This window comes from Phacochoerus africanus, chromosome 8 (assembly GCF_016906955.1).
Source record: "Phacochoerus africanus isolate WHEZ1 chromosome 8, ROS_Pafr_v1, whole genome shotgun sequence".
Classification (NCBI taxonomy): Eukaryota; Metazoa; Chordata; class Mammalia; order Artiodactyla; family Suidae; genus Phacochoerus; species Phacochoerus africanus.
The window spans coordinates 160934163-160960353 of record NC_062551.1 but is presented as its reverse complement, the minus strand read 5'-3'; the positions used below and the strand labels follow the sequence as shown (position 1 = coordinate 160960353).

Below are 26191 nucleotides of genomic sequence, written 5' to 3'. Positions count from 1 at the left end.
AATTACAGTGCATAAATAGATAAAATAAGACCACTCCGGTTGATGCAAGGAGAGACCAACAATGCTCCTGAGCCTGGCCTTTTCTTCCTCATGACCTTTTGACAGCTGGGGCACCTCTGAAGGCTTTCAGGACACTATGGAACAATTTTTAAAACTACTAACCCAGGGCGTCTAACAGCTCCAAATGAAGAGGCCAAGGTACTTACTCCACAAGAATCAGCAGGCTTAGCATTTCCTCCATGGGCATAACTAAGCATTAATGTCCACATTGCAACATTTTCCCTCTTAAAGTTAGTCTTCCCAATGGTTTGAAAAGAGAATTAATGTACATATACTTATTGGATGAATAAAAATGAATGGTCCTTGCCCTAAGGATCTATCTGCTCTTCTGACTATACCACTATTTCTCACAGAAGTCTTGGTTCTACATGAAAGCCTAATGATAACTTTAGTGTTTTGCTTTGTAGAGCCAAGATCTCTGATTTCAGCAATTCAACAGCTTAAAGATTCAAAACCAGAGTTCCCATCGTGGCTCAGCAGAAATGAACCTGAATAGGATCCATGAGGACACGGGTTTGATCCCTGGCCTCGCTCAGTGGGTTAAGGATCCAATGCTGCTGGGAGCTGCGGTGTAGGTAGCAGATGTGGTTCAGATTCTATGTTGATGTGGCTGTGGCGTTGATTTGACCCCTAGCCTGGGAACTTCCATATGCTGCCGGTACAAACCTAAAAAGACAACTCGCCCCCCGCCCCCTCCCCCCAAAAAAACCTTCAAAAGCAGTATGAGGGAGCCTCCTCTTCAAAATAACATTTACTAGGACTTGAATTCCATCTGTGTTTCATGTAGGCAAATATCTGGAGCATGAACTTCCCTTGAATTTTGAGGCTTAGCCTTAAACAGGTAAAGCCTCAGGATCTAAAAGGTATGCTACACGTTCCTTTGGGTACTTAGCCAGGTTCCACAGGCAAGGGGAAAGAAACAAAGGTCCAGAATGATCAACCTCATACCTGTCAGCTAAGCAATCATCTCAGCCTTCACCTAGTCTTGCCGAGTACTCACCCTCCCTTTAAGAGGCATCAGGTTAAGGATGTTTGGAGGACACAGGGATGAAAAAGAAAGGGACCATTCTATATACCATCTTTTCTTTCTCACCACTTTTACCTTACTCCTCACATCTATCCTCTTTCTCCTAATCCAGTTTTCAGTCAAATAATAGCCCCTTTCCATAACAATAGGAATTTATCTCATACTAGGACAGTGATTTTAATTTTGTGTCTATGTAACACATTATTTTGTCTTCACAAATTACAGAATTCTCAACTCTTTTAAGAGTCCAGAAAGTGAAATCCTACAACATCTTCAAAGGCAGGTATCTAAAAAGCCGATTTTGTTGAAAAAAGTATTATTTCAAATATGAATTATTGAAGTATCTGCAAGAATGAGCTACTTAATTATGTATAAGGAACTCCCAATCTCTTCATATTTTCTTATCAGCCACCTAACAGGTTAGGAAAAGCTTTTTCTAAAAAATGAGATAAACAATCTTCTTTCATTAATGTTTGCTGATGAGAATAGATAATCTCTTGGTTCAGTCATGACTGCCCTAAAATGCTTTGAATCCAGAGAAGGTATTTATTCAGAAATTTTTTTAAAAGGGTAAAAAAATTAGTGATTCTATTTTGGCTGTTTATTGCATTCATCTACTCCCTTTATCATTTAACAAACATTTACAAACCTCACTAAGTGCTGCATTGCCTGGACCTGGGTGAAAGCTATATAGCCCGTGTTCTCTCTAGGAATACCACATAATACACACAGATAACCAGAGTACCTAACAGTAAGTGTTATGACAGGTAATTTCAGGGGAGAGCACTTAACACACTGGGAGTGGGAGGAATGGGGGGCAAACTTCTTAGAAAAGATGATAACCAAATTACTTGAGACAAAACCTAAAATTCATACACATAAGGCAAGCTTATAAATGAAGCAGATATTCCTTTCACCAACTAATTACTGTGTCAAAGAACAAGGCTAAAAGCTAGGGATACAAAGAAAAAACATGGTTCTAGTCTTTAGAAAATTCTCGTTTTAAAGGAAGATGTATTTAGTTGCAAATACGTCTTTTCAGTGTGTTAAATGATACAAAAAAAAGTATAAGCAAAGACCATTGGATAATAAAGGAGAGAGTGATTAGTTACATGAGAAGGCTCTCCACGGCCTGATGCAAGTGCTAATATTTAACCCATATCTTTAAAAAATATACCAATGTTGTGGAGTGTATATAACGAAAGACTGGTGGAAAGGGAGTTATACTCTAGGCAGATGAAAAAACACAAGCAAGAAACTGGATATCTAAAAAACCAATAAATAATTTCAAAAAACAAACTACATGAATCATCAGTTCCATGTATGGAAGAAGAATGAGGACTGGCTCTAAGGCAAGAAAATTTTAATGAGACTATATTGTAGTAGTCCTTAAATGGCACACTAAGGTATGTGGATTTTACTCTGATGTCAATAGGAAAATCACTAAAAGAGTAAGGAGAAGGTTGTTCAAGGGAACAACTCTGATGGGTGTGCGTGGGTGCATGCGTGCGTGTGTGTGTGTGTGTGTGTGTGTGGTTTAACATATGCCAGATTAGACCTGAAGACATGAGAAGGAATGCTCACTTCAAAGTTTCAAGTGAGAGGACTTGAGAGCCTGTACTTGAGCAGTAGTAGTGGGAATTCAATGAAGGGGACAGACTTAAAATATACTTTACTAGAACTGACTGCAATTGTTGACCAATTAGATTAGAGGATGAAAAAAAATGGAAGAAGCAAGTAAGAAACCGAAATTTCTAGTTTGGCTGTCTGAGTGGGTACGGAAAGTCAGGTCTGGTGAGGAAGACTACTGAGGTCAGTGCCCAGATAGAACACATTTGAGGAAACTACAGGACACCCAGGTAAACACATCTAGTAGGCAACTGAAAAAAATCCTTTGGGGAGCCTAAGAAATGGGCCCAGAAAAGATTTAGATTTGCAAATGATCAGCAAATAAATAATAGCTGAGGTTATAGAAAGTAATAATATCAGTTAAAAAATAAAGGAAGAATGGTGATAAGGATAGAAGTTTACAGAATATATATACACACATATATATTTATTTCAATTGATGAAGAAAGAGAAACAGTAAAAGAAACGGCTATCAAAGATTAGAAGGGCAATTAAGAGAAAGAATCTGAGAAGCAACGTCTGAGAAAATTTTAATGGGGACAAGAAATATTAGGTTAGGTAGGATGAGAATTAAGGAAGAGATAGTTATGATACTGTGACCAAAAAACTAAACCAAAAAAAATGGAAACGTGACCAAAAAAAAACAAAAACAAAAACAAAAAACCCACAAAAACTACAACAAAGAAATCTGAATTTATAATCAAAAGACCTGGTGTTGAATACTTTATTATTTTCTGTGTGACTTTGGGTGAGCATCACTGCATCGACCACAGAAGGTAATTTATATTGACCCACAAAGGTGGCTGTGAAAAGGAAAAGAAATGGCATAGCATGGCATTTTATAAAAACGAATTTTTCCTTTTCTTCATTCTAACAACATGTTCAGATCTTCTCATCCAAAAAAAAAAAAATTCCTTCAAACTTAGCTCCCATGAAGCTTCAGCAATAGATATGGAGAGAATAAAAATGCAGGAGAGACCTCTTAACCCTCTGATGTGAGAGAGGCTGGTGGGGGTAGCATCAATTTGATGGGCAGAACATAAACTAACAGCAAGCACCTCAACTAACAAATTAGGGTAACAACTTTGATGCTGATATAAAAATATCCTTATTTGAACAGTAAAAAAGGAAAAGGATATAAAGATCTTATATCAGATCAAGTGGGACAGTTTCAAAGAAGAGCAGGTCCCTCAGTGACTGCAGTAAACAGTTCTTGTCTTGGGCTGACGATGAGCATTAACATGGGTGAGCAGATGGGTTTTGAGAAAGACAGAAGTTCAGTTTTAACAGAGTGAATCTTTAGTAGGAATTTGGATGGAGATGTTTAGAAGGAACTGGATTATGATTTAGTCTGCCTCTGGTGAGTATGTGGCATGGCACCACTGGTAGACAAGCTACATACTTGTCTCATCAAGTTTTAAAGACTGAAATATAGACTTTTGGCAACTATCTGTATTCATGTGGTTAGGTAGTGTTCCTTGATGGAAAGACCGGGCTCTGTTCAGAGCCATGTTTCCAGCACTTAACACCAGCGTCAGGTGTACAGTGGTTGTATAATGAGAATTTATTGAATGCCTACTGAATGAATCTTTTCTGTCACTTCAGCCAAAAGCTAGGCATTGTTGTTTCCTCCCTCCCTTCTCCCACAGATCCTATTAGACACCAGTCCTACTGATTTTCCCTTACAAAATATATTCTGAATCCATGTCCTTCTCTCTTTTTCACTAATGATGTTCTAGTTCAGGATCTCATTATCTTCTGCCTATACTAGTACAATAGATTCCTATCTGATTTGTCTGTCTCCAATCTTGCTTCCCTTACATCTAGCCTCTGTACAGCAGCCAAAGTGCTTTTCTCTAAATTTTCTACTTGGGAAAATTAAAAAAAAAAAAATCATTCCCCACTTTTAAAGTCTTCTATGGCTTCCCACAGTTCAAGTGCCCATCTTGACGTATAAGACCTATTCACGTTTGCCTCATCTCCTATCTTTGCCTCCCACTTTACTGTGCATCAACACCAAAATATACTAATTTCTCCCCATATTCTACAATATATCACACTGTTTCCTCCGAATGGAACACTACTTCCAACACTATTTCCATGTTTGTTTGTTTTTTTTATTTGGCTGACTGTGACTCATTCTTTATAATTTGATTTGGACGTCAACCTGTCTAATCCCTGCTCCTCTTCTCTATTTTCTTCTTTTTTAAAAAAAAAAAATAAATAATTCACAGATATTTATTCTGTGGCTGCGATGTGCCAGGCGCTTTACTAGGTGTTAGGCCTCAGAGGAAGATAAAGCAGATAGGGCTTTTCCTGAAAACATTTTTGAAGGTTACAGCACCTCCCCATCACATGTGCTCCCCTAGTGTCTTATGTCTCGTTGTGTCACTTTTCTCACTGATTATATAATATGAAATTTTCAGTTTACATTCATTTGACTAGCATATGGTAAGTATTCAGTAGCTGTCTCCTTAACTGAATTTATAAACAAATAGTTTTAACATTAACTACACTTGAAATTTGTTTTTGTTATTCTTGGGGTACCTACCCTGCTCCTCCACTATCAACTGAGGATTGGACAATTTCCAAGGAACCTGGGTCCAGGGGGTCCCTACACTGTCCTATCTAAGCAGCTGGGATAAAGAGAAAACAGGTATCTAGGTAAATATCCAGAAATATAGGAAGATCTTTGAAAGGGAGTACAGAAGCAAGGGGAAGATGGGAAGAAACAAGAAAATGTTCAATTAGCATAAGGACAATGTATTTGCAAAGCTAGAAAGAGGATGTAAGAAACAAAATTCTACCAGCTAGAGAACACATAACTATAGTGCATATAAAACTGAAAACTTGAATTTAACTACTGGTTTCAAATATCTCCCTCCTAACTCAAGGCTTAAAGACAGTCAACAGCAAAACGTTAACTGTACTGAAATACATGAAGTCATGTAAGAGAAGGGTTAAAACCAGAAGAAAGCAGCAGAGCCACTGAGTGGAAGCTACAAGGTCACAGCTTCCAGTTTAATATAAGGTAGATATTAACAGACAGAGATCCTCAGCAATGGTACTTGTTGCCTCCTGAGGTCAGAACCCGGCCAATGGAGATAAAAGGGAGCTCTTGCAGCACATAGACTAATGGTCCTAATGTTTGGCATGTAGAAGACATTAAAGAATTGTTTAAATGAGTGAGAGATGAATGGATGGGAGAGTGTAAGTAAAATAAGAAATCCTTTCCCGTTTTACAATTCTCTGACAACATAAAAACCAAGTCAAAATTTCTTCCTCACTTCTCATCAGCCCCTAGAAGGAAGTGGTATTGACAGCTAGCCAGGGAAGGAAAAATAATGGACTCAACCCAGATAATCAGATTTTAAAGAAATTCCCAAGGCCGTGGCTGTTTTAGTTTTACAAAGCCCCCTAACTCTACTTTACCTTCTTCTGTAATTAACCTAAAAAGTTTATGCCAGCTTCACAAACACTATTTATCACTATATGGCCTTGACTTCTTCCCACTGAAGGGACTGCCCAAAAAACGCATATAATGGGGAGGGTGAGAGAAAGAAATAAAATGAAGTGAAATTGGTAACTGTCACCTCTCAGAACATAAAATAATTAAGAATTTTGGGTGAAGCTAGTTGGCTCCCCTTTAATGTTAGTAGATTTAACCACTGAAAGAGTTGAAGCACAACCTACTTTAGTGATTAAAAATATACTCAAGCATTAGAAGGAAATATTTCAATAAATTATTTCTGGCAATTTCTGCCAAGCAGTGAAACTCAATTATTTTTTCTTTCACAAGGAATTAGTGAGATAAAGTGCTGGAAAAAAAAAAATGGTGTGGGCTTTTTAAAGGAAATTAACATTTTTAGAGGTCCAAGAAAACAGTACAGTAGTATCTGTAAAAGGGGGAAAACCTCCCTTCTTTGCAGATTTCTAAAACCCAGAGTAGCAGACTATCATTTTCACAGGATGATCATAGACTAGAACTTCACTTATGCAGGCCCCTTTCTCTTTCAAGCATTTAAGTGATACAATTACATTTTCAGAGGGTGGCTGGAGAGGTTCTGCGGCAGCTTCCGTAATGAGTATACAAAATATATCAGTTGAAATAAAAAAGTTGCAACCACATCTTGTATAGAATGCAAGCGGAAAAAGCTTTTGCCGAACTAGCTCAAGCTTTTGAATACTTGGATCACTGCTCTAGCCTGAAAAACACTGGCATAAATAAAGTTTTTTGTACTATTTAGTTATGACCTCTGTTGCATGCACTTTTTAAGTCATGGTAATGACTTTTCCTAGTAGAGTAGCAGCTCAACAAATACTTGTAAAACACATAAACTGTAATGTCAAGGCTCTCTTACCCAGGCCCTTATAACCAAAGTCAGAGCTGGACACATACTGTTATTTGTAGCCAAGGAAAAGACAATTTTCTTTTAATACAGTTCAGACCCACCCACAAAGACACATTCAGGCATAACACACACATAAACGTGTTCAGTCTTCTCTGCCTTTTTTTGTTTCTACAGCACCCTGTATGCACTGCTATCACTGCATTTACTACATTATGCCATTATTATTGGTTTGCTAATCTACCACCTTTGACTCTGAGCACTGCGGTATTGGTACACTGTTATTCATTTTTGTTACCTAGTATGGAGCAGAATGCCTGGCTCCTAGAAGGTACTGCAACTCAGAGTTAAAGGACCTTCAGGATGAAGCCTAATATGTACTTACCTATATAGTCAGCAGCAAAGAAAATCCCTTTGTTAACCTGACAGTTCTAAGTGAAAATCACTTCAACCAATTCACCCAAATTCTGTCTGTTTGAAACATGAAACTTAGAGAACAAGAAGGAGCACATTAGCAATAATCTCATAAAGAAAGTTTCTGCCTTCAAGAATTTACTGAGACTCTTCACGCCACATTAACTTGATCTATTCATTGCTGTGGCAGCTAAAAAAGAATAGGAAGTGGGCAGGTGAGTGGAGCACAGGCTTTCTGTTCAATGAAAAGCTGGCAAACAGGCTTACCTCTTCGGACAGCTCCCGGGTCTGTGTAGGTGAAGATCTTCTTCCCACTGTAAGTCGATGGCAGGGATAAGAGAGCCCTGATTCAGCAAGACACATCTGCAAAAAGTAGAATCCATCACTTGTAAACAAGATGAGGTCATAGTTCACAAAAATTTTTACTTTTCAGATTTTTTTTTTTATTATTTCTGGAGCTAGATTAGAATGTTACATTCAAAGGAAGGTTTTGAAAATCTGAAAATTTTCCAGATATGGATGTTACTATAGCCAAGGCTATTTTTCATTAGACATAGACTGAGGCTCCAGGAAACTGAAACAAGCCTAAAATGAAGCTAATTATATATACCTCCCCACCCCAGCATGTCTGTTACTTTTCTGATTAGTAGAGTGACACCTCCATTTCCCAATTCCCAGCACAGTACTCTATAAATCTTTTTGGAAGGGTATACCCGTAAGTGTTTGCTTAAGGCATTTTTTAAAAAGTTTCTATACATGGTTACAATGCCATTTATGCTTTCATCGATATTAATCTACAATTTCAGATCATTATAGATCTGAATACATGTAATACATACATGTAAAGCTCCAAGAAGAGTACCTGGCACACAGACATTCAGTTTACTCTTTTTGTTACCATTATTGAAAACCTCACCCATATTTAGCTAAAACAATTAAAGCAATATTGAATTTTATAGTGGATCAGATATTAAACAACTATTTTGAGATGTAAATTAAATTAGGGGAAATATGAGTACCAGTTACTTTTGTCTATACAGAAGAATTAAAACAATATTAAATAACCCAAAGATAGTATTTTTGTAAATTTCTGTGTGGTGCAGTGGGTTAGGGAACCAGTGTTGCCACAGCTGTGGCACATGTTGCAACTGTGGCATAGGTTCAACCCCTGGCCCAGGAACTTCCACATGCCCCATGTGCAGCCAAAACAAACAAATCAAAGACAGTATTTCTCATTGGTGTTAGTAAAATGACACACATTTAATGTAATGATAATATAAAGTAAAACTTCCTTTATTATTATTGGAAACAAAATAGAATATCCGCTAGCACACTGAAAACATCCATTGTAACTTTGGGGAGGTGTGAATTAAACTGATATGAGGAAACAGAAGTATCTGTAAATTCACAGGGACCTAGTTACAATAGTTGGTTAGTCATAACTACAATTCAAATGTGTTATAATTAGGTTAATTATCTAAAGACGAATACTGGAATGGAAAATGCAAACATCACATAAATATGCAGGTATATTTCAATAAATATGCAGGTGAGGTGTGTATGTCATATAGATTACACTGATAAAAATCATATGTGTTTGATTATTGTTATTTCTCCTTTCACCTGATTAGAAGTTTTTGTTTGCTTGCTTTTGGATCTAGATATTTTGGTACTGTAAGGTACAAATGCTAGAAGACCAGCTTGAATAAATAAATACATAAATGTTCAAGTACTGTAAGGTACAAATGCTAGAAGACCTGCTTGAATAAATAAATACATAAATGTTCAAGTATTGATTCTGTCTTGACTGATTGATTTCTATTCAATCATATCCATCAATACAATGTCACAATTAGCTAAATTTATTTCATTTCAGTATAAATAAAGGCATAGTGAAGTTGGTTAAGAAACACAGGCTAAATTTCAAGCCCTGATGCCTTCACAGTATTTTCCATTTGAAAAAGTTCTCTTCCCCCACCCTGAAATCCTCTGGTAATGAAATAGTAATGATGGTAAATGTCACTGGCAATCAAAAGCAGTGTAGTGTAATGGAAAGAGACCTGAAGGAGCCAGAAAAATCTCAATTTAAGTACTGCCTAGCCTCCCGATCTTGGAAAAGTCATTTCTCTATTCAAGCTAGAGTTGCCTCTTTTATTAATTGAGGTGAGAAATCTCTGCCCTAACTGCCTCAATGGACTTTCAAAAGGGTTAAATGGAATAAGGTAAGTAAAAGCTGGCTTTGAAACTATACTTAAATAGGCAGAAGAGCTATTATCATTCCAATGATCATTAGAATTAGGACTTGGGGAAGAGAAATGGCCGATTAACTTCAACTATCTGTCTCTGCATTCAGCCCAATCATGTGTAAGTTAAAAGAGGGCATAGTTGAGGAGGACCTGGAAGAAAGCATCAGGGAAATCTACTCAATACTCTGTAGTGACCCAAATGGGAAAAGAATATGGAAAGGAATGGGTATATGCACATGCATAACTGATTCACTTTGCTGTACACCTAAAATTGACACAACCCTATAAGTCAACTAAGTAACTAAGCAGGACCCCATGGGCCTTCCAAGGGGAGGCTCCTCTCTGAAGTACCTAGATACTAAACAGTATCTGATGTACATTTCCTGAGTTACTTTGCAGATGCTAAAATCATCACCAAATGGAAGAAATTAAATACCTGATGATCATGAGCACATAGCCCCCAGACCTACTGGGTCCTAAGGACTGATCATGTGAACCCTTGTGATACTCCCCTGGGACTTCACTAACAACCAATTGGAGAATTAAGCTCGGGAACCCCTCCTCTCTCATCTGGCTTCACTAACAACCGATTGGAGAATTAAGCTTGAGCTGATCACTTAGCTCGGGAACCCCCTCCTCTCTCATCTGGCTCTTAAAAGGCTTTACAATTTTGGGTTCAGCGAGTTTGGGATATTTTGGGGACAAGAGCCACCCATCTCCTGCAATAAACCTTTCTCTGCTCCAAACCCCAACATTTTGGTTTGTTTGACCTTACTGCGCATCAGGCACATGGACTTGTGCTAACAACGATACCCGAATAAAATTAAAATTTAAAAAAAAGTACGTGGTACTAAAAATGGGCTGGCTCTGTAATGGGGCTTGTCTCCACAGTTATCAACATTGAGCTTCCCCAGAGCTACTAATAATTCCTGAAGATAAGAGGAGAGTGGCCAGCACTTTTTCCTTCATCTAGAGCTGATTCACTCTGCACTGAGGAAATTAAAGGGTCAGGAATTTCTGAGTTACCATGTGCCCAAGACTAATTAAAGATAAGGCATAGTGTCCACTTTCAGGGAACCTATTTAAGGCTGAGATTCCAGGCTGGCTACAGCACTCAAATTGCCCAATGACAATGGGCATAATCAATTAGAATTTCTGTACTTCAGTTTTCTTGCTTAGAAAATGGTGTTATGCAATCTGTCCTTAGTTTACCAAAAAAGGTATTATAATCTGTTCTATCTTCCTGACAGAGTTGGTATGAAGACCCTCTAAGATAAGGTATCTGAAACCAAATGGTTACATAATTATAAATGATCGATATTATCATTGTAGTATATATTTTGTAAGAAATTGGAAAAAGAAAAAGACTAGGGCTGTACTTTGTTTGATTTTATAGTTGAAGATTTATATCTAGATTTACATGTATCATATTAGTTAATTAACCTCTACATAATGGTAATCTTTCAATTACAAGATTGCTTTAACCTAATGTAATGAAGGGGACTGTGGCTCAATTCAAAACCTATTCAAGGCTTTATCCAGATTTTTTTTTTTTTTTGGCTTTGTTAGATTTTAATTCTTTGACTTTTCATCATGGCAGATGCAGAGATTCAAAATGGGTTAAAAAAACCCAATATAAGGTAAAATCAAAATTCCTCTGTTTTATTATTTAATTTTACACACTTGTTGCACATCTGGGTATAATCTTCTGGATACTCAGGGATTGGGAGAGGCTGGGGAAAAAGTAGACTTTTCATGCCTAAAATCTCACTAGCTGAAATGGGTTACTTTGTCGAAGAGCACAGGATTTTGTTATATATGTACTAAGACTTTTTTAAAGAGTAATTTTAAGTAACTTAAAATTGAGAGGAAAATAGAGATTCCTCTGAAACCCCTTGCCCCCTCCCACATGCAGTCTTTCCCATTATCACCATCACTCACCAGAATGGTGGGGTTCTTTTAAGAGGGATGAACCTACGATGACACGTCAAAATTACCCAAGTCTATGGTTTACATTAATGTTCATTCTTGGTGATGTACATTTTATGTGTTTGGGTAAAGGTGTAATGGCATTTATCCATTACTATAATAACATACAGAGTATTTTCACTGCTCTAAAACCCCTCTGTGCTCGCTCTATTCATCTCCCCCTGACTCCTCACCACTATGTCTCCACAGTTTTGCTTTTTGCAGAACGTCAAATAGTTAGAATCATTTAATGTGTAGCCTTTCAAATTGGTCTCTATCAGTTAGCAATATAGTCATCCCTTCCTACTCAAGAAGCAGTTAGTTCCAGGCCCTGATCTTAGGATAGATACCAAACTCTGCATTTGCTCAAGTCCCTTATATAAAATGGCATAAAACGGCCAGCCCTCTGTATCTGTGGGCTCAACCTCTATGGATTCAAAAAGCTACAGACTGAAATCCATGGATATGGGAGGCTGTATGCATTTTGAGTTCATCTATGTTTTTGCTTTTTTTCCTTTGTCAAAAACCAGCTGACTCTATTTACAGGGTTCTGTTTATGAGCTCTCTAGTCTGTTGATCTATTTGTCTTCTTTTTGTTGTTGTTGTTACCAATACGACAATGTTTTTCATTACTGTAGATTTCACAGTAAGTCTTGAAGTCTAGTGTCAGTCCTTCAAGTTTGTTATTCAATTCACTATATTTTGAATCCTAAAAGGAGTGCTGAAGTTGGAGGCAACGCAATGAAACAGCTAAAAGAGCTCCTTCCTCTGTGCTTTCACAGTAGCGTATTTCCACCTTTCTTTTAATATTTGTGTTATAGTTATTTTATTTCCTCTTATCTCTTGGGTGTAGGCTAGGTACTAGATCTTTTGCACCTCCCATCGCTTCCAGTAGCTAGCCCAGTCCCTTGTTTAAAATGATAATAAATGTTTACTGATTGGAAGAGGGGGAATACCTCAGAATCTCTAACCCTGAGATTATAATCTGCCAATTTTTTTGTATAAGAAATTACTGTGGCTTAATCCTGACCTGATAGAGCTGGACAAACATATGGTACTACACCACATCTGAAAAAGTCTCCTCTAAATCTAAGATGAATTAGTGATAACAAAGTATTATTAATTTTTTTTCAGCCTCCTCATTAATATAGTACAAGCATCCTTCTGTGAATCAACAGAAGAAAGTATAATCACAAATCAAAGACTATTCAGGGTAAAAATCTGAAGATAAGAAAACCCAAAAGAGAATATTAAAGCATAATAAAAACAATGTTTCAAACAGCAGTAGTATACCAGTGTTATAGGAAAGGGTCTCATGGTATATATACAGTTTTCCCCCAGAAAATAACACTGATTTACACTCTTCTGCCACCTACCTGAACTTGCATACTTAAACGCATCAGTGGGGTAGAAAAATTTGTGAACTGGTAACTTCTAGGAACAGAAATACTCAATAAAGTCTTTCTATATAAAGAACGATGATCTTCATTTGAGCAAATACCAAAAATTTAAGCCTGAAATTATGCTGGAAATAAACACTATGTAATGAATAAGAAAACAGATAATATCTGCAACTGCAAAGTGGAGAGGACAAACAAACCTGTACCTAAGTCTAGCTTAGCCCTGTAAGTCTATGAGGGCAAGAGCTGGGCCTGTTTACTTTTCTCCTAAGCTTATCACTAAGAAGAGTGTTAATCCTTGAGTGAAAAAAGAAAAAAAGGTCTCTGAGATTAAAATAAATGTCTCTAATTTACAAGGAAATCACACAAGAGTATTATGGAACCTAAATAAAATATAAATTGTAGGAATGACACAGAATCAGAGAAACTCCATAAGACACTTACATACCTAAAACACCAATTAAGATTAGGTTTTATCTGAAATTCTAGTTTCTCATAGCACAAGTTACTCCTTCAATACTTTATTTTGAACTATAATAGACTGATTGGGAAAGACAAATTAGCTTGAAATAACCTGTCCCCTCTCCTGTCTATGATGCTGCAAGTACTTACAGAGCTCACCTGTCAGAACCGGATAATAAATGAGACAAGAATATTTGACACCAGTTTCATGATTATGCTTAGAGGTATGATCTCATAATTGAAAGTGTTGAAAATCCTTGTAAATAAGCCTTTAAAAGATATTTTGAAAAATATCTTGGAAAGATGATGAAAATATACCCATAAGGCAGATGAAAACAAACAAATGCAGCTGTCCTAGTGATAGAAAAGAGAGAGAGTAGTAGACTAGTACCTTTCTCAAAGGGTACGGATAAGGCTGAGCTAACGTGTAAAGCATTAAGAACAAAGCCTAACCCACGCAAATACTCAATAAACACTTTTTTTGTTATTCTGTGAATGAGTATTTGTGGCTTGGGACAAAATGACCCAGCATGAAAACACTGATTCAAAATGATGCTGATTCTCAAAAAACTTGAGTGAAGGACTATGGAAAACATGACTCTAATAGTAGTTATGATATTTATATATAAAAAATGAAGATAATATTTCAGGGTAGACAAAAGCAGTATTTCTAAGTTAACATGACTTTATAAATTATTAGCATTATTTTAATGAATTAATTTGACAAGTCTATATTCTCCCACATTAACACAAAAGCATATATTTAAACTGTTTAACAAACCCTCCTTTTTATAAAAATAAGGGATTTTACAGTATACTTTAAAAATAAGGCCACATTTTAAAGCATAATAGCCATAATAGGCAAGAACTTAGGCTGATTCTTCTTGTCAGCTGATGACTTAAAGTGCAATAGGGAAGAACAAATATATGGTCCTGTATTGGATCTGCTTCTTTTACTTTAATATATATATTTTTTTGGGGGGGGGGGGAGGGGGTCTTTTTAGGCCCACACCCATGGCCTATGGAAGTTCCTGGCCAGGGGCTGAATCAGAGCTAGAGCCATAGCAATGTGGGATCTGAGCTGCATCTGCAACCTACACCACATCACTGCCACACCAGATTCTTAAACCACTGAGCGAGGCCAGTGATCAAACCTGCATCCTTATGTATACTGGTTGGGTTCATTTTCGCTGAGCCAAAATGGGAACTCCTCTTTTACTTTAATCTTTATATTCTATTGCTTTTGTTACAAGTTAGGAATGTTGCTAAAGTGTCCAGAATTGTATAGGATAGCCCATTCTCAAGGCTTTGACCTTTAAAGGTATACTACTTTGCCATTCATATAGAGATAAAAACTTGCAGAACAGAGAGGAATGTTCGTCTTGTTGGAGGTTTATAGAAACATTGTAACTGGATCTATCTGCATGTACAGGTGCAAAACCAAATGATTCAGTCACCAAGGAGTTTGCAACAACCAACTACACTCCTTTCTCTTCCAGTATAAAAGAAGCCTGAAGACAGTAGGACAGTTCTTTGGGACTTAGCCTACCATCTTTTCAGAGGGCTAGCTTTCCAAACAAAGTTGCTATTCCTTGCCTTAACAACTCATCTCTCCATTTACTGAACTGCCAGGCAGTGAGCAGCATAAGCTTGGACTCAGTAACATAAGGATAAGAAACCTAATTTTAAATTAGACTTGAAGAAAAAAATGACCAAAATAAGTAAATCTGCTGTGTTAAAAAATGATCTGAAGGGAGTTCCTGCTGTGGTACAGTGGGTTAAGGATCTGGTGTCTCTGTGGTGGTACAGGTCTGATCTCAGGCTTGTGCTACCACAGTTCTGGTATAGGTCGCAGCTGTGGCTCAGATTTGTTATCTGGCCCTGTAACTTCCCTGTGCTATGGATGTAGCCAAAAAAAAAAAAAAAAGTGATCTGAGGAAAATGCAGGCACTTAAAAATCCTTACGGATTGCTAAGGAATCCTTTCTACTTAACAGGAGACAGTTGGATGTAGCATGGACTTTTAAAATTAATAATACACATTTAAAGTTCATCTATGTCTTTTCATGCCTTGAGAGCTCATTTGTTTTTAATGGGGAATAATATCCTATTGTCTGGATGTACCACACTGTAATTTATGCATTCACTTACTGAAGGCTATTTTGGTTGTTCCCAGGTTACAGCAATTATGAATAAAGCTTCCATAAACGTCTATGTTTAGAGTTTTACATGGACATAAGTTTTCAACTTCCTTAGGTAAATAACTAAGAAGCAAATTGGTAGTTCATATGGTAAGAGTATGCTTATTATTTTTGTAGGAACTGCCAAATTGTCTTCCATTTTGCAGTGAATCAGAGTTCCTGTTGCTCCATATTCTCACCAGCATTTGGTATTGTTAGTGTTCTGGATTTTAACCATTCAAGTAGGTGTGTAGTAGTATCTCACTGTTGGTTTAATTTGCATTTTCCTGATGACATATATGGTGGAACATCTTTCCACATGCTTACTTGCCATCTATATATCTTCTCTGGTGAGATGTCTCTTAAGGACAGGGGCCATTTTTTAATTGCGTTGTTTTCTTGTTGAGTTTTAAAAGTCCTTTGTATATTTTGGATAATAGTCTCTTATCAATGTACCTTTTGTAGATATTTTCTCCCAGTTTGTAGCTTATCTTCTCATTCTCTTGAAAGGAAGGTCTTTTATTTTTTTATTTTATTTTATTTTTTCTTTTTGCCATTTCTTGGGCCACTGCTGCGGCATGTGGAGGTTCCCAGGCTAGGGGTGGAATCAGAGCTGTAGCCGCCGGCCTATGCCAGAGCCACAGCAACACGGGATCCAAGCGGCATCTGCAACCTACACCACAGCTCACAGAAACGCCGGATCTTTAACCCATTGAGCAAGGTCAGGGATCGAACCTGCAATCTCATGGTTCCTAGTCGGATTTGTTAACCACTGTGCCACGACAGGAACTCCAAGATCTTTTATTTTTTAAGTAATTAATTTTTTTTTTTTTTGCCACCACCCCTGCCTTCCCCTCCCCGACACCCCTACCCATCGCATATGGAAGTTCTCCAGCAAGGGATGAAATCCAAGCTAGAGCTGTAATCTCAGCAATGCTGGCTCCTTAACCCACTGCACCAGGCCCTGGGATCAAACCTGCACCTCCATAGAGACAAGTTGGATCACTAACCCACTGCATCACAGCAGAAACTCCAGCAAGGACTTGTAAAGACAAAGCTCAAATTCACTTCTGCTATTCGCCATTCTACTATTTACGCCAATCAATATTTTAAATCTTAAGCCTTAGTTTCTTCTATAAAAAAATCAATAATATTACCTCTCCTCACAGACTTTCTATGAGGATGGCTTAAAGAATACATTTGCCACATAGTACACATTCCATCAGTTAGAGAATAGTCTTAAAACCTACTTGAAGGTTTTTTCTTTTCTTCTTATAGAAAATATTGAGTATTTTCTTAGGAAGACAGTAACTGTCAATGACTCTCAAAGTATGGTCTGTAGACACAAGATTCCTGAGAATCTCTTAGGGGGTCCACAAAGTTAAAATAATTTTAATACTAATACTTAGATAACATTTGACTTTTTCACTGTGCTTTTTCACCATTAGTAGGCAAAACTGTTGGTACCTTAGCACGAATCAAGGTAGTGACAACAAATTGTGTTAAAGTCTTCAGTGCCATGTACTTGCTGTAAAAATGCTAATTTCATTAAAGAATGTCTCTGATGAATGGGTAAAAATTATTACTCTTAATTAAACTTGGCTCTTAAGTACATGGTTTTTAATATTCTAAATAACAATTGGTAAGTTTGCATAAAACACTCACACTGCATAGCAGAGAATTATGACTGTGTTAAGGGGAAAACACGTGTGCAGTTATTTGAGAAGTGTTCTGAATCAGCCACTTTTTTCAAGGAATTATTGAAAAATTGTATTATTACTTAAATGAATAGGAGATGAACTATGATTATTCCCAGATTTAGGTATTTAACAGGATCTTCCTCCAAAATGAGTGAAGCAAACCTTTTATTTCAAGGCACAAGTATGACAGTATTAACTGTCAATGACAAAAAGTGAGTTTTCAAGATTTAAAATTAAAATTTTGGAAAACTATCAGCCACCATGGGCTCAACAGTTCCCCAATGCTTCAACACTTTTCTAATGAGGTCAGTGGTGATATCATCAGAGTGATTTTTTTTTTTTGATATCATATAATGAAATCCTTCAACATTAGAAACTATGCATAACTCAGAGGACCAATACTCTCCAAACAGCAAAACTAATGCATGAGTAAAGGTTCTACTCAAAGTGCAAGATAGATAGATCAATGGATCTTGCTGCAACAAAGTACAAAAAAAAAAAAAAATACAGTGATGCAGCTCCAGAATCCACATTGAAACTAACATTTACAAAACTATCACTTGCTGACTTCTGACTTAATATCGAAGAAGAATATCCACAATTATCTGAAAAGACTATTAAAATGCTCTTCCATTTTAAAACTACAGATCTGTGTGAGGCCAGATTTTCTTCATACACTTCACTGAAAACAACATATCAGAATAGGTTTTTGGTTTTGTTTTATTTTGTTTTGCTTTTTAGGACTGCATCCCTGCATATGGAGGTTCCCAGGCTTGGGGTCTAATCAGAGATACAGCAGCTGGCCTACATCACAGCCACAGCAATGCCAGATCCAAGCCACATCTGTGACCTACACCACAGCTCAAGGCAACGCCAAATCCTTAACCCACTGAGAAAGGCTGGGATTGAACCCGCAACCTCATGGTTCCTAGTCGGATTCGTTTCCACTACACTACGATGGGAATTCCCTCAGAACAGGTTTAATTCAGAAGATGTGAGAGTCCAGTTGTCTTCTGGATTAAGCCAGATGTTGAGGAGATGTGAAAGTGCAAAATGTCACTCTTCTCACTAATTTTATTTTTTGGAAAATACAACTAATTTTCACTTAAAGATGCTATTTATATTAACGTTAGTGGATTATTATCTTCAACATTTAATTTTTTCAATATTAATTTTCAATATGAAAAATATCAACAGACATAATTCATATAAATAAAAGCTCTTTGAAGTCTCTGATGACACTCTAAGAGTGCAAAAGGATCCTGAGACCAAAAGGTTGTTGTGATCTTTTGGACTATTCAATGCGTACAGATGAAAACAATTTTCATAAATAACAATGGCAATTATTTGAAACAATTGAGAAGCCCTCAAAGCACATTCTTCTGTGAAGTTTTAGAATCTTCTTAATGTTTCCCCTCTTACATATTTTCCTTATAAACATATTAAAAAGAAATATCAAAGCAATTGCAAAAAGACAAGCCCTAAAACCATCACAATTGGTCACTGGCTACCTCTGACAAGTATTATTATTATTTAAGGCTTGGCTCTCAGGGTGTTTATTAGGTCATTTTTAATAATGCTTTAAAAAAAACATATGAGTTATTTCTTTAAAGTATTTATTTATTTATTTATTTATTTTTTGCTTTTTTGAGGCCATACCCATGGCATATGGAAGTTCCCAGGCTAGAAGTCCAAACAGAGCTACAGCCACATCAGTGTGGGATCCAAGCTGCATCTGCGACGAGCACCACAGCTCACAGCAATGCCAGATCCTTGACCCACTGAGTGAGGCCAGGGGTCGAACCTGCATCCTCATGGATAGCAGCTGGATTCATTTTCCACTGCGCCACAACAGGAACGCCAAGTATTTTTGCTTTTGTAGTCAAGTATTAGCCTTTTTCCAAACACACACTTGTAAGTCTGTCTTTATTCCTCACTGTTAACGACAGACTAAGATATTTCTAAAGTACAGAACAAGAATTTAGGAAACCAAATAATGGAACTGTGGGCCAGTCATCAGGAGACTTAATGCAGAAAATGGGAGTAACCCACATGAACGACTTCTTAGAACCCTTCCAGTTCTAAATGGACCATGATCTTAATCCAATTTTCACTAGAAAAATTCAGTTGTGTCACCTGCAGGATCCTCACCTTACATGTGATACACTTACTAACACAACCTAACAGTTCTGAAACTATAGCTTACTGTTATCTTTTAAAAATCAGTTTATAAAATACAATTTCTTTGTGTGTTAAAAAGAACATTAATTAAAGTTTTTTTAGGAGTTCCCGTTGTGGCTCAGTAGTTAACGAATCCAACTAGGAACCACGAAGTTGCGGGTTCGATCTCTGGCCTTGCTCAGTGGGTTAAGGATCCGGTGTTGCCGTGAGCTGTGGCGTAGGTCGCAGATGCTATAACAATACGTTAAAAGGACTGTACATCAATACATTAAAAGTATTGTACATTAAAAGGATTGTACATCATGATCAAGTGGGATTTATCCCAGGGATGCAAGGATTTTTCAATATCCACAAGTCAAACAGTATGATACACCACATGAACAAACTGAAGAATAAAAACCATATTATCCTCTCAGTAGATGCAGAAAAGGCTTTTGACAAAATCCAACACTCATTTCTGATAAAAACCCTCCAGAAAGTGGGCATAGAGGGAACCTATTTCAACATAATAAAGGCCATAAATGACAAACCCACAGCTAACATCATTCTCAATGGTGAAAAGCTGAAAGAATTTCTGCTAAGATCAGGAACAAGACAAGGATATCTGCTCTTGCCAGTAGTATTCAACATAGTTTTGGAAGTCCTAGCCACAGCAATCAGAGAAGAAAAAGAAATAAAAGGAAACCAAACTGGAAAGGAAGAAGTAAAATTACCACTGTTTACAGATGACATGATACTATACCTAGAAAATCCCAAAGACACTACCAGAAAAATGTTAGAGCTCATCAATGAATTTGGCAAAGTTGCAGGATACAAAATTAATACACAGAAATCAACTACATTGCTATATGCTAACAATGTAAGATCAGAAAGAGAAGTTAGGGAAACAATCCCATTTACCATCATATCAAAAGAATAAAATACCCAGGAATAACATTACCTAAAAAGACAAAAGACCTGTACTCTGAAAACTGTAAGATGCTGGTGAAAGAAACCAAAGATGACACAAATGGATGGAAAGATATACCATACTTCTGGACTGGAAGAATCGATACTGTCAAAATGAGAGTTCCCATTGTGGCTCAGCAGAAATGAATCCAACTAGTATTCATGAGGATGTGGGTTCAATCCCTGGCCTTGCACAGTGGGTTAAGGATCTGGCATTGACATGAGCTTACAGTCGTGGCTCAGATCCAGCATTGCTATGGCTGTGGTGTAGGCCAGCAGCTATAGCTTGGATTAGACCCCTAGCCTTGGGAACTTCCATGTGCTGCGGGTACAGCACTAAAAAGAGGGAAAAAAATTGCAAAATGACTATACTTCCCAAGGCAATCTACATATTCAATGCAATTCTTATTAAACTATACCAATGGCATTTTTCACAGAACTAGAAGAAAATAATTAAACCCATTCACCTACAGTTAACTAATCTGTGACAAAGGAGGCAAAAATATACAACGGAGAAAAAAACAGTCTCTTCAATAAGTGGTGCTGGGAAAACTGGATAGCCACATGTAAAAGAATGAAATTAGAACACTTCCTAACACCACACACAAAAATAAACTCAAAATGGATTAAAGACCTAAATATAAGATGGGATGCTATAAAACTCTTAGAGGAAAACCTAGGCAGAACACTCTCTGACATAAACCACAGCAATATCTTCTCAGATCTACCTCATAGAGTAATGACAATAAAAACAAAAATAAACTTAAAAGTTTTTGCACTGCAAAGGAAACCCTAAACAAAACAAAAAGACAATCCACAGAATGGAAGAAAATATTTGCAAATGGAGCTACTGACAAGGGCTTAATCTCCAAAATCTATAAACACCTTCTGCAGCTCAATACCAAAAAAACAAACAACCCAATCAAAAAATGGGCAGAAGATCTAAGCAGACAGTTCTCCAAAGAAGACATACAGATGGCCAAAAAACACATGATGTTCAACATCACTAATTATTAGGGAAATGCAAATCAAAACTACCATGAGGTACCACCTTATACCAGCCAGAATGGCAGTCATCAAAAAATATACCAACAATAAATGCTGGAGAGGGTGTGGAGAAAAGGGAATCCTCTTATGCTATTGGTGGGAATGTCAAACTGGTGCAACCACTATGGAAAACAGCATGGAGATTCCTTAAAATACAAAAAATAGAATTACCATTTGATCCAGCAATCCCTCTCCTGGGCATCTATCCAGAGAAAACCATGATTTAAAAAGATACATGTACTCCACTGTTCACTGCAGCATTATATACAGTAGCCAAGATGTGGAAGCAACCTAAATGTCCATCCACAGAGGAGTGGATAAAGAAGATGTGGTTCCTATATACCAAGGAATACTACTCAGCCATTAAAAGGAAAGAAATAATGGCATTTGCAGCAACATGGATGGACCTAGAAATTATCATGGTAAGTGAAGTTAGTTAGACAGTGAGACACAAACATCATATGCTATCACATATATGTAGAATCTTAAAAAAGGTTATAATGAACTTCTTTGCAGAACAGAAACTGACTCACAGACTTTAAAAACTTATGGTTACCAAAGGAGGCAAGTTGGGGGTGAAGGATGGGCTGGGAGTTGGGGATGGAAATTGTAAAATGGGTTGTGATGATCGCTGTACAACTATAAGTGTAATAAAATTCATTGAGTAATAAAAAAACCATAATAAAACTGATTGAGTTTAAAACATCTCAGAGACATTTAAAAAGAATTTAATCAAATAACTATTAAGGCTCTACTATATAGTAGTTGCCTTATGGTCTGATAAACAATAATAACCATCTTCAGCTTAATTAAAACAGCTGCTTCCAGATGTTATCAATTTGCCAGGCACTATATATTAAGTACTTAACATAATATATGTCTACCCTGGAGCTTCTGTTGTGGCTAAGTGGGTTAAAAACCCGACTAGTGTTAGGAGGGTGTGGGTTCAATCCCTGGTCTCACACAGTGGGTTAAAGATTTGGCATTGCTGCAAGCTACATCGTAGGTCACAGATGCAGCCTGGATCTGGTATAGCTGTGGCTGTGGTATAGGCCAGCAGCTACTGCTCTGATTCGATCCCTGGCCTGGGAAATTCCATATGCCATGGGTACGGCCCTAAAAAAACAAAGAAAAAAAAAAAAGGTACCCTACATGACAATATCACAAATTAAAGACAATCATGATTTTATAAATCAAAAAACAGCCTTAGAGAAGTAGAATAACTTGGGAGTTCCCATCATGGCTCAGTGGTTAGCGAATCCAACTAGGAACCATGAGGTTTCAGGTTTGAACCCTGGCCTTGCTCAGTGGGTTGAGGATCCGTTGTTGCTGTGAGCTGTGGTGCAGATTGCAGACGCAGCTCGGATCCCCCGTTGCTGTGGCTCTGGTGCAGGCCGGTGGCTACAGCTCCGATTAGACCCCTAGCTTGGGAGCCTCCATACGCCGCAGAAGCGGCCTTAGAAAAGGTAAAGAGACAAAAAAAAAAAAAAAAAGAGAGAGAGAGAGAAGTAGAATAACTTATCTAAAATCAATCAACTACTAAGTGCAATCATGTACTCAAAGTGTAAGACAGACTAATGGATCCTGCTTGGAGGCAAAGCAGATTTTACTCCAAAGGCCATGGAGTTTTTAACTACATCACATTTCTGACCAACACAAAGCATTTTTATGAGTAAGGAGCCCCAGAGGTGACTCCTTCAAAGTTTTCAGATGCTCACTGTTCAGCCAGACAGATTATTAAGGTAGTTTTAAGCCAAACTGAATCATGAGGCTGAAGTTTCATTTACTGCCAACCAGAGTGCAAATCAAAAAAGCTTATTTATTCACAATCCAAGCTTTTTTTCTTTTTAAAAATCACTTATGTGCTAGAAAAGTCACAGAGCTTTTAATTTGTGGCAGGTTGAAGCAAGCTTATTAAGAATGTTAGTTACCAACTGCACCTCCACTTGTCTGGACTAGCCCACTGTCACATTCTTATAGCAGGGTTAAATAGCAGTTTAGTCACCTCATAAAAAAACACAGTGTTAAAAAGGAAATGACTAGTAATAATCTGGAACCAATGGAATATCATAAGAGATGTATAGGTCAAGATCAATTATCTATAAAACTCCTGTGTAAATAGCTATTAAAGTGTGTTCTTTGTCTGGCCTTGTGCTGTTATGGTCCTCAGTTGGTTTGGCAGTTGGTAAGGTTTAATGAAATTAACAAACTCTGAGGCTTTTGTTATGTACAAAAACACAAATGCTATCTCACAAGCAAGCAGAGCTGGAAGAAACAAGGATGGCTTGCTACAGATCCCTTCATTTTAGACTCATAAAAGATAATAGAGTTGGAAGAATTCATCAGCTGCTGACATCCCAAACAGGAGACCACAGATCTTGAAGCCTTAACTGAGTTAGGCACTGCTGCCATATCCTCCCTGTCAAGCATCCTCTGCTCCACTCCAAGCTAGTATTGAGAATCTCGAGAGAGAAATTTATCAGCACCCTATTCTTAAATTTCTTCTATCAGGAGTCCCACCATCCCCAACAGACTCTAAATGAAAGGTAGTTTCTTTTCACAAGATCTAGTCTAATCCTCCCATTTAACAGGGAGAGAAACTGAGATGCAGAGAGGTAAAATCATTTGCCCAAAGTCACATATCTGCTTAATGACAGCATAAACATGTTCTCTAGACGCCTAAGTTTTTCTACTAAATAATGTTAACTGCATCCTTCAGATGTTAGTTAGTTCTAAAATTATAATAACAATTTTTAAATTTTTTTTTTTAATTTTTAGGGCTGTACCTATGGCACATGGAAGTTCCCAGGCTAGAGGTCCAATCCGAAATACAGGAGTCCAGCCTATGCCACAGCCACAGCAATGCGGGATCCAAGGCGCATCTCTGACCCACACCACAGCTCCTGGCAATGCCAGATCTTTAACCCACTGAGCCAGGCCAGGGAGCAAACCCATGCCCTCATAGATACCAGTCGGGTTTGTTTCCGCTGAGCCACGATGGTAACTCCCTGATAATTCTTGATTCAATTACCTCAAATTTCTACAAATATTTTAGGATGTATATGAAACTAATTAAATGCTTTTGACTTGCTTTTTGCATGTTTCTTTTAATTTGCTGGGATTTCTGAAAACAAGGAGAATCACCTGATGCTACTTTTCCACATTATAACTGCCTACCTTCATGCTTTCCTCCCCTAGTCCAATATTATCTTGAGTTCTCTCTAACAACAAAAGTGTACTCAACAAAAAAGTTTTTTTTTTTTTTTTTAAATCTATTGCATCCCAGCCCCTGAGAGCAAATTACAGGACAGGGAGATAAAAAGTTGCCTAGTGTAACAGAATTAGCTGATGTGTTTTTAGAAGCTAAGTATGTAGGTAATAACAGTATCCTTGAATCTTATTTGATTCTAATGAGTACATTAGAAGAGGTTCTGAAATATCCCAGAGTAGTAGAATACTACAGAAAAGCATTAAGCTAGGCAAGTAATATAGCCCTGTTAGACCAGCCCGAGGCTGCCTCGTGGCATGGTCTTCCTATTCAGCAAGAACGGTCAGGTTTACCTGTATAAAGATAATAGCATAGGAAAGCAGACAAGTTGTTATTTGCAAGGCAACTTTAAACCAAAGAGGCTATTTCAACTGAATCAAGAGTTCCGTTTTAAAGTCAACTATTCTGCACAAAGGCCAATAATCCATACTGTGAATTAAAATGGTACTGGTTTTTCAGTTCCTGTCTCTACTGCTTTATGTCATTTAATTGCTTATGAGCACCCTCTGGTGGAGGGCAGAAGAGAGAAGAGAGGACATTAAGTACATTGCTTCTAAACCACAAGACTGGTGAGGGGAAAAAAGTAATCTGAAATGTGTAGATTTCCCTTGACCTTCTTCCCTATAATTACATTATAATTTAGAGCTAGCTGCTGAATAAGTTACACTAACCATATAGTTACTCAGAGTCTATAACTTCATCATTCAATAAACATTTATTAAGTTCTTACTATATGCCAGGCACTTGGATGCAGGCCTAGGACTCTGATTTTGCTATTATTAAATATCAAACAGTAATCATTAATAACATCATTGTCCAGGTTAGTCACTTGATGTCATAAGATCTCAATGTTCTCATATGAGAAATGGGAATGATTATCTTTGTTGACAACATTAAAAAGATGATAAATGAAAAAGTGCATAGCACAGTGAACTTAATTTTGCAATTTGAAACACACGCACACATAGCTTCATCTCTGGCTCTTTGACAGAAGAAAGGACTCTCATTTAGGTGTTTTCAGATACAATGTGCAACTATTTCTGTATTTAAGAATTTAAGCCTACTCACAGATATAGAGAACAAAGCAGTAGTTACCAACAGGGACGATGGGAAGGGCAATATGAGGGGGGAGGGGAGGGAGGTACAAACTATTGGGTGTAAAATAGTTTAGACCCAATAGAGCCAATATTTCGTAATAACTGTAAGTGGAAAGTAACCTTTAAAATTTATATAAAATTATTAAAATTAAAAAAAGAATATAAGCCTGGACGACAGTATTGGTATACTGGTACACTGGCTTACTGGTTGGTATT

General features: G+C 37.3%; 1 protein-coding gene across 1 annotated transcript in view; it reads right to left on the bottom strand.

Annotated features, from left to right (window-relative positions):
- Positions 1-26191, bottom strand: part of FAF1 (Fas associated factor 1) — a 428908-nt gene that overhangs the window by 132236 nt on the left and 270481 nt on the right. The window contains exon 9 of the mRNA XM_047789144.1: positions 7747-7842. Coding sequence (XP_047645100.1) covers positions 7747-7842 — 96 coding nt within the window. The remainder of the gene's footprint in view (positions 1-7746; positions 7843-26191) is intronic.